Source organism: Nymphaea colorata, chromosome 4 (assembly GCF_008831285.2).
Source record: "Nymphaea colorata isolate Beijing-Zhang1983 chromosome 4, ASM883128v2, whole genome shotgun sequence".
Taxonomy (NCBI): Eukaryota; Viridiplantae; Streptophyta; class Magnoliopsida; order Nymphaeales; family Nymphaeaceae; genus Nymphaea; species Nymphaea colorata.
This window is the reverse complement of record NC_045141.1, coordinates 24,260,947-24,275,260: the sequence shown is the minus strand read 5'-3', so window position 1 is coordinate 24,275,260 and position 14,314 is coordinate 24,260,947. Positions and strand designations below refer to the sequence as shown.

The following is a 14,314-nucleotide window of genomic DNA, read 5'->3' as shown; positions in this document are numbered from 1 at the left end:
TTTCTTTTGAATCAATGTTATATATATATATATAAGAGTACATGCTCAAATACCTCCACATGGCTAACAGAAAGAAAAAGAATAAGAGAATATAAAGGAGGCAAAAAAAACAAAACAGATGTTGAGAACACTAATCCATGCATCGTCAGGCCTAATTGTGGCACTTAATAAAAAACCTGGCGGCGTTTCTCTGCTGCTAGCTGAGAAACGGCCGTCTCCCCGCCATTAATGGGCAGGCAACACAGTCCAGCCAGACTGCCGATCGCTGCAGACCTTCACCTTGGAGGTTGTCTTGACCAAATCTTGGAGGGTAAAGGCCGCGGCCTCCTCTCGGACACAAGAAAGGTTCTTCGGCGCTGCGTGGAAGCAAGGCTCCACCCCGAGCCCCATGAAGCAGCCCTTGCCCGCCTCCTTGTCTATGAAATACGGAAAGCCACCGCTCAGCCCGGCAGCGATGTAGCCGAAGGTGGACTCCTGGCTGGTTACCAGCACGTGGCTCATGCTCAACACCCACATATCAACCATCGCCTCTGCCTGATGCCTGAAGTCATGCTCTTCCCTTCCATCCAACCTCTGAAACTTCAGCCTGAACTTCCTCCCGGCCTCCTTCTCCAGCACCCTCATCGACGAATTCACCTCCTTCAGATGGCGCCTTATCAACGTCGCCATGTAGACGCCGACGTACTCGCCGCCGCGGTCCCCGTGCTTTCGGAACTGCTTCGGCAGGAAACCCCCCTTCTTCTTGATGCACTGAATCACGTTCCCGTCATACTCGGACAAGTACCTCCTCGTCCTGAATTCTCTAACTTGGACTCCGATTCTCCGGCTGGCATGGACGTCCAACTGAGAGCTGATCGAACTCCACATGCCATCGCTCGGTGTTAGCAGAAATCTGGACAGCAAGTGAAACGCGTTCCTCTGAGGGAACAACACATCGAGCAGAGGGGAAAGCACTGGGTTGAGATAGAAGCCGGGAACGAAGTACTGGTTGCTCCTCCTTATAGTTATAAATGGCGTCTCCCTGAGCCTTGCGAAGCCCATTGGGCACGTAATTGCCTCGTAATCGCGTTCCGGGGTGGTGTGATCCAGCATGAAGTTCACCACAGTCGTGTTGCAGGGGCTGTTCTGGGACTTCCCCCCCGGCCCGCATCCGGCGTCCCGAAACCGGACGTACGACTCGCCGAGGAGCTGGTTGAGCCTCGTTGCCGCCTGGAGCTGGATGGAGGAGCCTGAGAACGGCTCGCAGAAGAGGTCGTCCCAGTTTGGGTACTCGATCAGCAGCACTCTTGCAGACATGATCGCATAGAGGAAGGAGGAGATCAGGGAGAGGAGGCGGTTGCCGAACCCGTAGCGGCTCTGTCTCCAGATCAAGTACTGGCAGGTGGGTCTCCTGGAAGAAGGGTAGACGCGATTGAGGCTTGCATCGGAGTCGACTTCCCTGCAACGCCTGTGCATGTCGTCATACTTCTCCAGCACCCTGTTGAGAGCAGGAGATGGAGGCATGGAGTAAGGGTAGAGGGCATAGACGTTGTGGCGTCTGAACTTACATGACTTCTTGTTGGAGGGAAATGGCGGAAGAAGAGGGTTGAGTTTATTGGCAGTTGCAGGGCGGCCTTGGGCGTCGAGGGCGCCTTCTAGCTCACACAGAAGACGTTCTGTTGGAGGGAGAGAAGTGCAGTGGAGGGTTTTCTCCTGTGAAAGCTCGGACAGGGTGTGTCTGTACTCTGTTGGAGGCGAGCCGTGGCCGCCATGGCCTATGGGCAGAAGAAGAGAAAACAGAAGAATCGGAATGAAGAAATCCATCTTCGGCATGAAACACTGAGAGCAGAATGAATGAGGCCATATAATGGGATTCCATCACGTAAGTGGTTGAGGGAGAAAGAGAGGTCGTATTCGCATAGAAAATAGTTGAAAAATTAAGGAAAGAATGGCGTGCGGGGTTGGGTAAGCTCGCAAGAAGACAGATCATGAGAATGAGACATCTTCTTAAGTTTATAGCAAATGATATGATCATGGAGAAAGAACAGAGAAAGGGAGGGAGAGGGGCGACAGATTCATGGTGCTTGGAAAAAAAAAAACAATTATATAACGAAAGATCGGCATTGTATATTCCTAAGGGGAGTTTGGCCATGACAGAGTCTATAGTTTTTTATTGTCTTTTTTAAGCTGAAAATTTCTTACTAGGTCTCACGATTCCTGCTCGATCTTATTAGTTTTATACTTAAAACATCTACACGTAGAACAAACATGAATCAATGACCCAATTAGAATTGACAATTATCAGTAAAATTAATATATGGTCCCCATCCAAAAATTCAGAATGAAGGCGGCCAGCCAGCTATCGTTTAAGGGTTCTTAGTCAATTGACTACTTTAGAGGCTAGAGACCATAGTATGGGAAAAGAGATGGGAGGGATGATGGTGGTTAATGTCTTTATAAGTTTTTTTAATATTGTTTTTGTTTTAGTGTTTTGCCTTTTTTCAAGAAATGAAACACTGGTGGGATTTTTTTTGCCATCTGGTGGCAGTTTTTGGGGCAATTGGGTTATGTTTGCCTGGGTTTTTGGTCATTTCTTTTGATGTGGCTGGCTTTGTGTAAATTTTTCTTTCGTTTTGTACATATTTTAATTTTTTTATAATAAAAGGTTGGGAGCGTACCTTCCAGCAGCCGTTTATTGACACCATCAAGAAATTCAAAAGTATAAGGCTTAATTCTCTAACCCAAAGACATTTACAGAAAGTAAAAGTGAAACAACCATGCAAGCCCAATGTGAACTCATAAGAAAAAAAAGGTTTGAAGTTCGTTCAGCCGTCGACCATTATCTCGATGTTAGCGACATGTATAAGATTCATTATGAAGTGAATATATATATGACGCTTAGATTAGCCCCATTCTGAAGAGTATATACTATAAACTACCTCACCGCCCTTAAAAATTTCTTAAAGAACATCAACTAATGAGCTCTGCTGCACCAGCTCCTGCGTTCCCGTCTGCTTGATAGATTGGCGCCACGTTCGACTTATTCATGGCAGACACGTTTTAGAACTTACCAAGTCAACTTTTCTGGTTGTTTGATACGACGGCCAGAATACATTCTTTATTTATATATATATATATATATATATATATATATATATATATATATATATATGTTAGAAACTGAATTCTTTGGGTCCTCCTTAAAAAAGAATGAGCTTAAAAAAGATGAAGAATAGCGATGAATATGAGCCGAGTCGAGTCCAAGTTCAGTCAGCTCAAGCTTGGCTTGACTAATGAAACCATTAGCTTGAGCTCGGCTCAAGCTCAAGATTAGCTCGACAGAAGCAGCTCAAGCTTTCCGATAGATGATCAAACTCGTTTGAATATATGAACTATTACTTTGTCATAAATCGAGCTCAACTCGATTAAGGCTAGACAAACTTGAAGGAGATTTTGTAAAAACTCACATAATTAATTAACGTCAATATGCAGGTTTTTTATTTAAAAAAACAAGTTGAATGTTTAAAAAATCGTTATACATCATTTTCGAGTCAAGTCGAGCTTTAACAGTTCGAGTTCAATAAACTCGACCTCTATTTAATTATTTAAACAAGTCGACTCATAAACTCATGCTCAGCTCATTAACCAAATGACTGGGCTTGAACTCGCTCGTTGTTCATTGAACCTTGTTATTACAAGGTTGTTACATCTCTGGTATCCAACTATCCATTTCAATAATGATGAACATTGATTACGGCTGGTGGGTTGATTTCATCAAGTTTAATAGAGGACAGTTGGCAGAAACGGGACATTGTCTGCTAATAAACAACAATGACTGGTCACCTTACAGTAAACTATTAATATTCAAATTGCTTGGAAAAGTGAATAAACATTTACTTATAAATTGAGCTCAATTATATAGATACACATAGAGGGCAAGTTTTCATATACGGGATTACTTAGATTGCCATATTCTCAAGATGGACCTTCTATTTTTATTTTTGTAAACTAAGTCTCAGTTGTAATGCTCCACTTAATTAAGAACTTACTGTTACCGTTGTCTTGTAATTTAAGCTAAATTGCCAGCGTGGGAATAACAATGACACCTTTTCTTCAACGTTCTTTTATCCTTTTCTTTAAAGAACAAATGTTGGAAGGTCAGTTTTTCAAACAATATTGTTTACCCCGATGCAGCACGTGTTTGGTATTTGTCGGCAAAAACTAAGCCGTTATTAGAAAAATCTGAAATGTGAAGCTCATTTCAGGTATATATCCAAAATATGAGCTCTTAATGAAACTTTTTAAGAAAAAGTACATGAAAGAAAGATTCCACTAAGTGTGTTGGTGGACACGAGCAGCAGATCTAATAGTCTTACACTCTTATAGGAAGAAAAGTCAAACTCATAATCTTCTGTTATTCTCACACCAGAAAAAAAGTCTTTTTGTTTTTAAAAATTATATATATATATATGCTCAAACTATCGATGGAACCGAATTTTTCCAAGCATAATTTTATAATTTTATGATAGGTATACCCGCTACTTTCAAGAAATATTGTTTTAAGGTTAGTTTTAACGGCAGTAAATATAGTATGATATATTATCGGGCTGCCGCTTGGGTGCACGAATGTCGTAGAACCATTTCTCTCATGTACGAAAATCACGTCCCCAAATTTTGCAAAATAAAATGCTATACAATTGAGTACTTTTAAAAATTTTAATTTGACCAAAAAAAAAGTTGAGCCCTCTCCATAATTAGTTCCTTTGAGTGAGCGAGAGGCTAACAAATTAATGCTTTAAAAAAAGACTCTAAGGTCTTTACATTCCCATTACTTCAAAAGTTATGGGTGAGGTGTGATGCACCATTAAACTTGAATACAATCTCATTTTTATGATGAGAAAAGTAGCACTGACATGAATTCAATAGGCTGTTTTTATATGTCTACACGCTCAACCAGCCTTCTGAAACTCCATCAGTGTTTGGAATTAGTCAAATAAGAAAAAAAAAAAAATCTCCAACCCCACAATCACAATCATTCCAACTTAAGCACTTAGACAAATGGACGGTGATGATGCATTCATTGGATTTGAACTGAACTGAAATACTAATGCACAGGTATTGATTTGGATGTCTCATACACGTATTAGTAGGCGCCTTTCCAAAGCGTAGTTGACGACGAAAAGGAGCCCGAGAAAGTTTTTTGTTTGATTATTTGTCAAAAGAGTATGATTTAAACCTCTCACAAAGAGAGAGGTGCACGAAAACAAAGAAAAAACACGTACAAGAGACAAAACCAGTCGGCCACGAGTTGGACGTCCAACCAGCCTGACAATGATAAATGAAGATCCAGATCTGGACTATATTTCTTGATGGTAAGTGTAAAGCTCCTGTTGGTGCATGAGATTTGGTACAAGATAGGGTCTTGTCTTACTCTCTTTTAACTTCTACAATGTAAGCTTTATCGGCCAGTTTCTCTTCTAAAAAGAGAAAGAAAAAAAAAAACAAGTTTGAAGTTCCTGTTTTTTTTCTTTTTACGACGTAAGCTAACTGGTCCGAATCGATGGTTAACCAGTTTTATTTTTAAGCCCCTTCTTTTTGTTCTTTTTATTTTGCGTAACAAAAAAAAAATCATTAAATTAGATGTTTTTAAGCAGTGTTGAATTGTACAGATCTATAGTTAATTTTAAAAAGCAATAAAACCAAGTGAACGTTTACTTAGAGAAAACATTCGCTTTGTATATTAAAAAGGTGGAGACGTTTCTCCCTCTGACTTCTTCATCCATTTTTGAAGTTAAAAATAAGTATGGAAGGAAATAAGTTTAAAATTCTTTTTGTGAAGAAAACCTCTCTTCTTCAAAGATGTATTAAATAATCAGTTTTCTTTTTCTTTTTTCTTTTTTTTGCCTACCTTTTCTTAATCCCATGTTATAAATTTCTTTAACCATATTTGACAAAGACTAGTGGCTTTTCCCTTGTTCCAGAAAGTGCTGGAAAATGAGAAATAAGCAAAACAAAAATGATTAACCTGGTCTGCTACCCATTAAAAGCCACCATCTACCTTAGAATCAATGATGTTCCAAGTCCTTTACTCATAGAATTTTTACATCTACCTCAGCCTAAAGTCATGCACCAAAATCAAGGGGGTTTACAGAAGTAGGATTAATTTTAAAGATTTTCTTTTGATTTTTGCTAACCCCATGTGTGGCAACTTCGATTTATGGAATGCTTATCTTCATCCCTGGCACACATCTAATCTGCTTTATCTTTGCCCGTAATATTGGCATGTACAACAGTAACCGTTGGCATACGCTTTTCCGACGATTGCCCTTTCAGAATGACCAGAATCAGAATCAAATGCTGATTTCTGCTGTTATTCCTCGCCATATTTTCATTCTGCATGATTGTGTTCAGTAAGGAGGAGATCAACGTCGGAAGTCAATTGCAGAACTGGTACCAGCTCGGCCAACAGGTCAAGTACTGGCAATCAGGTCTCCTACAAAAACTATAGAAAATACTGAGACTTGCAGATCTTAGGTAACTGAAGTATCTTTTCTGGCGGCGGACTTCTTCAGCAGTCTGTTCAGAACGGGGGATGGAGGCGTGGACTAGGGGTAGAGACCCTAGATTTTGTCCTGCCGACTACACTTACATGAGCTGTTGATGGGCAGTGGCCCAGGAGGTTCGGTGTTCCTTCTTGGCATGGCCATAGGCATCAACGACCACGTCCAATCCCAAGCTGAAATCCTCTGCTTGGCAGGAGGTAGCAGAACTGAGGGGTCTTCTTCTCGATAGGAGTAGGAGAGGATACCTGTACTATGTTGGAAGAACAGAGCTACCAACCACGTAACAGATAAGATTAGGACAAGAGAGCGTATGAGAATGAATGGGGAAAGCTTGCAGCAGGTAGAAGTGCAGGACATTCAGAAGTTACAAGGAGAAAGAGTCTGAATTCTCAGAAAGTGCAATTTATTTTCATTACTCAAGTTTTAAAAATTTTATATCAAGATTGATCTACAGTCAGACGAATTGATGAAAACACTTCCTTCCGACTCAAAATAAAATAAAATAAAATAAAATAACAATCGCATATTTTTAACAACCCTCAACCACAATCATTACAATCACATCAAGGAAAGAATAAAAACAATCAGTTTCCCTATAATTTTGCATGAAGCTGCAAGCGGGGTCAGGTGTGGTATGAAGGCTGTCATTATCTGTTGTACAGGATCTCCAAGGCAGCAATCTCTGATCCAAACCACATTTTTATATGTCCTTGGCTGAGGTCTCTTAGATGTAGGATACATTTGGTGGCAACACTGTCCAACCCACAGGCCTGTCATTGCAAGCATTCACTTTAGAAGATTTCTCAACCAGATTATGCAGGCTGAGAGCCACAGGCTCCTCTTGGACACACAGGAGACTCCTTGGTGCAGCATGAAAACAAGGCTCCACACCCAGTCCCATAAAGCAGCCTTTCCCTTCCTCCTTATCAAGGAAATTTGGAACAACCCCACCCAACCCAGTTGCCATGTAACCAAAGGTGGAGTCCTGACTGGTCACCAAGACATTGCTCATGCTCAACACCCACATATCAACCAATGCCTCTGCTTGGTGCTCTTTGTCATGTAACTCCCTCCCATCCAACTTTTGGTGATTGAACCTGAACTCCTTCCCAGTCTCCTCTACCAACACCTGCAAGGAAGAGTTCACCGCCTCCAAATGGCGGCTCAACAATGTAGCCATATAGATGCTGCAGTACTCGCCGCTGTGAACTCGCTTCCGGAACCTCTTAGGCAGGAAACCTCCCTTCTTCTTGACGCACTCAATCACATTTTTATCATAAGCTTTTGTATAGCTCCCACCAAATTCCCTCACTTGGATTCCAACTCTTCTGCTAGCACGAATGTCCAAGTAGGAGCTAATAGAAGCCCACCTTTGGTCACTCGGTACCAGAAGAAACCTTGATAGCAAATGGAATGGGTTCCTTTGAGGAAACAAGACTTCAAGCAGAGGGGAGAGCACAGGATTGACGTAAAACCCAGGCACAAAGTATTGGTTGCACAACCTCATTGTCACAAATTCTATGTTTCTGAGTCTTGCATAGCCCATTGGGCAGGCAACTGACTCATACTCGCGTAAACGACTTGTGTGATCCAAGCGCAGATTCACCACAGTGGTGTTGCAGATTTTGTTAGAATTAGGAGCGGCCCCGCACCGAGCGTCGCGAAATTGCAAGTACCATGGACCCAGCTCCTGGTTGAGCTTGGTTTGAGCAGGGAGTTGGATGCTAGAGCCCAAGAATGGCTCACAGAAGAGATCATCCCATTCTGGGTAGTCGATCAGTAACACTCTTGCAGACATGATTGCATAGAGGAAAGAAGACAGCAGGGCCAGCATCCTGTTGCCGAATCCGCAGATGGCCGGCTTGTATATCAAGTACTGGCAGGTGGGTCTCCTGGAAGAAGTGTAGACATCATCAAGGCTTGCAAAATCTTTGTCCCTGCAGCGTCTGTGCATGGCTACATACTTCTCCAGCACTCTGTTCAACACAGGGGATGGAGGCATGGAGTGAGGATAAAGGCTGTAGAGGTTATCTTCCCTGAACTTACATGACCTGTTAGCAGGCGGTGGCCCAGGAGTCTTTGCGTCCTTGCCATTAGAAGCGAGGCCTTGAGCATCAATGGCACCCTCCAGCTCACAGATAAGCCGTTCACTTGGAGGCAGAGTTGAGCAGTGGAGGATCTTCTCCTGAGAAAAGCTGGAGAGCGTGTACCTGTACTCTGTCGGAGGTCGACTGTCATTGACACCGCCATGGCCTGTGGGCAGTGTGAGAGAATATACAGTTAATAGCACCAAGATGGTGAAGGGAACCATCTTGTCACTGAAACGTCAAGATTGATGGATGATGGCATGGATGGGAAGGAGATCATTGGCAATTTTAGAAGGAGCCAGGAAGAGCGAGATCAGGTAGAAGTCTACGTTCAGAAACGTAGAGGGCGGTTTTGACAGCAGGAAGAAGGTGGCGGAGACGGGAAAAACGCATTGACATTCATATTTATAAAAATATGAAAGTGAAGTCGTAATTAGTAATCGTCAACAAATCACCGGAGAAGTTCAATGCCTTGCCAACGTAGAGCAGAGTAAAGCTTACTTCTCGGACCAGTATGACCTTTCTCGCCGCCATGTCAAGAAACTTGAGGACCAGCGGGCTCATTCTGCTCGAACAAACAAGAAAGTAGAAATTGGTATAGAGTTCATGATGATCTGATCAGTGGCCTGTGACCACAATTTCCTTTTCTCTTTCATTTTACAGTTCTGTCTTCTGCTCGAACAAACAAGAAAGTAGAAATTGGTATGGAGTTGCGGTGATCTGATCAGTGGCCTATGACCACAATTTCCTTTTCTCTTTCATTTTACAGTTTTCCAGGTTCAATTTTTTGTTGGACTTATGTTAATGCTATTTTCCTCTCTCTCTCTCTCTCTCTTTCCAAACCGACGATCAACCAGCCGTTCAGACTGGCTTCTTGTAGTGCAATTTCCGTTCCTAAAGTAAAGATAACACGCTCACTTGTGACCGACTCAACATGGTTCTGCTCCCTTGCTGAGTTTTTGACTCGATCATAGACTTAACCCATAGTTGCAGGATATTACAGGGTCTGTGAGAAGTCACAAGGTCTATAGTGGGATCGGTAACGTGGTATAGAGTGCTAGATCTAGCAGTGTCGACAGTTTACGCAAAGGGAGAGGCACCCCACCTATTGAACTGAGATCTTACGATTTGGTTGGCTTAAGGCTTAAAGTTCTTAAACGTACCGCATAGCTATGGTATATGAATTAAGCACCAAAATATTTTTCCCAGATTCCAAATGCAGAAACGGTATTTCTGACATATGTGCAGACGCAAAGAACTTGGCTATATATGCAAGCCTGTCAACAAATACGTTATGCACAGGCTCCTGTGCGAGTACTTCCAAAAGTAAGCCAAAGACCATGTTGTATCCCTATTAGGCGGCCATTAGACAAGCCCTAATTGGTTACTGACTATGGTGAAATGCCATTGAAGAATTACCAGTGTTGTACTTCTGCAGTCAAGATGCCTTTGACATAGGAAAAGGCAAGGATGATGTTATACCCTTTCCCTGTTGCACCCCTAAGCTTGGACTTTAACAAGGGCGGTGGGATACTCCTCCCGTTTACCTCAATGTGTTACTTGGTCCATTTACTGGTTCTCAACATTAGCATTTCATAATTCTATTAATGTTTCATTTTATGATTCAATCTCTCTCTATATATATATATTGTGTAGTGCAACCCCTGGAGCTGTGCGGCATGTGTTCACCACATCCTCAATCGAAACTGACTATGTGCACACCTCCCGCGCACAAAAATTGTGCACATGATGTGTAATGACCAAAGTAGCCCCATTTAAGTAAAAAAAAAAAATAAGCTTTTTTTTTTAAATGAAAGAGATTATGAAAGAGTCAAAAGTCTGAAATATACATTTCTTTATAAAAAAAATTGAAAATACCTCAACTCCCCTTCTTCTTTCGTTTGGTGTATATTTGCGTGCGCACATCCTTGTATATGCAACTCGATCTTCATCCTCGATTCAATTATAGAAGATGCTATTTTGATGGTATTGAGAGTATTAATTTAGGTTGAACATAGCGGTTCTTGAAGCTAGTATGGCAGATCAGTCTGAAACTACACCCCCCTCTCTCTCTCTCTCTCTCTCTCTCTCTCTCTCTCTCTCTCTCTCTCTAGCAAAAAAAACTGAGTACCCATTTGATCAATTGATTGTGCCAATCAGTTACCAACGTTTCCGTACATTTAATAACTTAACCGCTATATGCGTTTTTTCATTATAACATTCTCGTATACGGAATACATTTACAACAACATTCAAGCCTATCAATGGCAAATGAAAGCAGGTTGAACATGACATGAAGCTTTTGCCAATTTTTTTCTGCACCAGATCCGTTTCCCACTGAATCACCAAGTGTTTAGCTATCTTAGATCGAAACCGCTTCATATCCTTGGGTTCAATCTTTTAGATGATTAGATTTTGGAAACAGTTGGTGGCAGCAACGTCCAACCCCGTGGCCTGTCGTTGCAGACCTTCACTATTGAAGTATTTTTCTCTACTATTTCTTGCAGGCTGAATGCCACAGCCTCGTCTTGCGCACATCGGAGATTCTTTGGTGCGGCATGAAAACAGGGCTCCACACCCAGCCCCATGAAACAGCCTTTCCCTTCCTCCATATCAAGAAAATTTGGAACAACGCCACCCACCCCAGTTGCAATGTAACCAAAGCTGGAGTCCTGGCTGGTCACCAGGACATTGCTCATGCTCAGTACCCACATATCAACCAATGCCTCTGCTTCGTGCTTCCTGTCATGTACCTCCCTCCCATCCAACCTCTGATGGTTGAACCTGAACTCCTTCCCTGTCTCCACTACCAACGCCTTCAAGCTAGAGTTCACCGCTTCCAAGTGACGCCTCAACAATGTGGCCACGTAGACGCCGCAGTACTCGCCGGAGTGAACCCGCCGCTTCCGGAACTTCTTTGGTAGAAACCCTCCCTTCTTCTTGATGCACTCAATCACGTTTCCATCATAAGCAGTTGTATACCTCCCAACGAATTCCCTTATCTGAACTCCGACTCTCCTACTGGCCTGAATATCCAAAGAGGGTCTGATTGAAGCCCACATGGCGTCGCTTGGTACCAGGAGAAACCTTGACAGCAAATGGAATGCGTTCCTTTGAGGGAAGAGGACTTCGAGCAGAGGAGAAAGCACAGGGTTGAGGTAGAAGCCAGGCACCAGGTACTGGTTGCACTCCCTCATCGTCAAAAATTCAATGTTCCTGACCCTTGAATAGCCCATTGGACAAGCAACTGACTCGTATTCACGCAGGCCAGTTACATGATCCAGACGCAGATTCACCACAGTTGTGTTGCAGATTTTGTTAGAACTATTCAATCCGCAACGAGCATCGCGAAATTGTATATACCACTCGCCCAGAACTTGGTTGAGCTTGGTTCGAGCAGGCAGTTGGATGCTAGAGCCCAAGAAGGGCTCGCAGAAGAGGTGATCCCATTCTGGGTAGTCAATTAATAGCACCCTTGCAGACATTACTGCGTAGAGGAAGGAGGAGATCAGGGCCAAGAGCCGGTTGCCGAATCCATAGCCGCTGGGTCTCCAGATCAGGTATCGGCAGATGGGTCTCCTAGAAGAAGTATAGACATCATCGAGGCTTGCAAAATCTATGTCCCTGCAGCGCCTGTGCATGGCTACATACTTCTCCAACACTCTGTTCAGTACAGGGGATTGAGGCATGGAGTGAGGATAAAGAGTGTAGATGTTGTCTTCCCTGAACTTACATGACTCTTTAGCAGGAGGCGGCTGAGCAGGCGGGTTGGTGTTCTTGGCATTGGTGGTCGGGTGGCCTTGGGCATCAATGGCACCTTCTAGCTCACATACAAGGCGTTCAGTTGGAGGCAGCGATGTGCAGTGACGGATATTCTCCTGAGAGAGGTTGGAGAGGGTGTGCCTGAACTCTGTTGGGTAGGGGCTATCACCGCCACGGCCAATGGGCAGTTTGAGAGAACACGCAATTAGCATCAAAATTATGAAGTGAAACATCTTTTCACAGATCAAATGTTGAGTAGGGAGGATGGGGGTGGAAATGGAGATTAGTAACTATTATTAGAGAGAGCGAGAGAGAGAGAGAGAGAGAGAGAGTGAGAGAGAGAGAGAGAGAAGGGGGGAGAAATGTAAAAGTCTATATACGATTCTGAGAGCAGGAAATACGTTGCCGAAGATTGGAAGACATTGACCCTGTTATTGTTATTTCATGTCGTCGGGGAATCTCATCTGTGTGTGGAATCCACTGAAAGTGATCGTGGTCTTCAAGTCATTGTAGAATAGCATTGCCAGTATGGAGTAGGATCACAACTTCGAGAATTGAAAATTCGCCAAAGATTGAGATTTCTAAGGAATATCAAAATATTGTCTCATTTCTAATTGCCCAGAGACGTACCACCTCTTCCATAACCAAACAGATCCCATCCGAGTCGATCTATTTAAAATTTCAAATTCCATTCGAGGAGTTTCTACATCGAAAGTATCCTTTAATGGAAATACGGAACAGAAATAAGAGAAAAACTACAATAATATGTAGGAACCAATTTGCTGAGTTTTATGGAGCTCAATGTGCAAGGAAGATTTCGGCGTTTTCTTTTTCTTCGGACGTATCGAGTACCCTAAAAGAAAAAAGAGAAAAGGGTTAATGTACAAAAGAAAACTTGAAAAAATTTGAAGCAAACTTCTTAGTAGCCAGCCAAAGTAATAAAAAAATTGTTCCGTTCGACTTCATTCAGTGATCAGGTTTCCAATTTTGATAAATTTGAGGTGGCTGTGGGGAGATCTTACTTGGGTTTCCTGAAACTTTGACGCTGTGTTAAGTTACAAAGGATGCAAGCGGTTTTGTGAAAAGAATGGCGAGTGGTGTCTTAGCTGCGACTTTCAAGAGCAAAAGTGGCAGTTTTTTGCTTGAAAGAGAAGGTAAAAATTGATTATAAGACTAAAACCCTCATTGGCGTATGAAGCACATTCTTTATGCGCTTCCTTTTAAGAGCTATTACCAGCAAACGTTTTAATTAATCTATAAATGATGCTCGATCTCCCTCATCTTTCCTCTCAGTCATCACACAAGTTTACATATGAAATCTCTTTCTGCAGTCTCTCTCTCTCTCTCTCTCTCTCTCTCTCTCTCTCTCTCTCTCTCTCTCTCTCTCTCTCGTTTGTTTTCATAGTGCCAATTACTAATATTGCAATTGAATTATTTTTTCTCCAGAAAATAGAAAATCTTTCTGAAATTGATGAAAATTGAGGGTTCAACTGACCAGTGCATCTTTAAACTTGCAAATATCATAATTGGACAACTCCAGTCCACGCTCATGCAAAACATGTAGATATACAGAAAAATACACCTACCAACACGCACACAAGGACCACATTTAAAGTTCATATGGGCAAAAGAACACACGGATAGCTGGGTAGGCATTCCGACTGGAATTTCATACTATTCTTTGCTTCGGTGATGTCTAAATCTGAAGGTCCAACTCTTAAATCTTACACAACTTTTAGCCCTTAGAGCGGAAACCACCGAATTGGTTCCCATTTACGTCAAAAGGAGCAAGATTTTGGAGGAGGATTCTACATCAACTTTAACGATTCTTCGGGTTGCCAGCCTCCACACCACCAGCTAACTGTTCATGATGCCTTTTTTCCTGCCTTGTGTGTTCGTAAAGCAAGGATAACACGGTCACTT

The 14,314-nt window shown here is 42.5% G+C and overlaps 3 protein-coding genes across 3 annotated transcripts; all 3 read right to left on the bottom strand.

Moving 5' to 3' along the window:
* On the bottom strand, positions 1-1,832 carry LOC116253749 (putative fucosyltransferase 10). Its single transcript, XM_031628731.2, has one exon. It carries the CDS (start codon positions 1,810-1,812, stop codon positions 226-228), a length of 1,587 nt encoding a protein of 528 aa, XP_031484591.1. The 5' UTR covers positions 1,813-1,832; the 3' UTR covers positions 1-225.
* A 4,553-nt stretch (positions 1,833-6,385) lies between these two features.
* Positions 6,386-9,181, bottom strand: LOC116253372 (probable fucosyltransferase 9). Its single transcript, XM_031628159.2, has one exon. It carries the CDS (start codon positions 8,851-8,853, stop codon positions 7,267-7,269), a length of 1,587 nt encoding a protein of 528 aa, XP_031484019.1. The 5' UTR covers positions 8,854-9,181; the 3' UTR covers positions 6,386-7,266.
* A 1,602-nt stretch (positions 9,182-10,783) lies between these two features.
* Positions 10,784-12,635, bottom strand: LOC116253500 (galactoside 2-alpha-L-fucosyltransferase-like). Its single transcript, XM_031628330.2, has one exon. It carries the CDS (start codon positions 12,622-12,624, stop codon positions 11,038-11,040), a length of 1,587 nt encoding a protein of 528 aa, XP_031484190.1. The 5' UTR covers positions 12,625-12,635; the 3' UTR covers positions 10,784-11,037.
* Positions 12,636-14,314: the final 1,679 nt, after the last annotated feature.

Excerpts from the sequence above, each read along its gene's own strand:
- LOC116253372 (XM_031628159.2), bottom strand. The coding sequence starts at position 8,853 with ATGGTTCCCTTCACCATCTTGGTGCTATTAACTGTATATTCTCTCACA.
- LOC116253749 (XM_031628731.2), bottom strand. The coding sequence starts at position 1,812 with ATGCCGAAGATGGATTTCTTCATTCCGATTCTTCTGTTTTCTCTTCTT.
- LOC116253500 (XM_031628330.2), bottom strand. The coding sequence starts at position 12,624 with ATGTTTCACTTCATAATTTTGATGCTAATTGCGTGTTCTCTCAAACTG.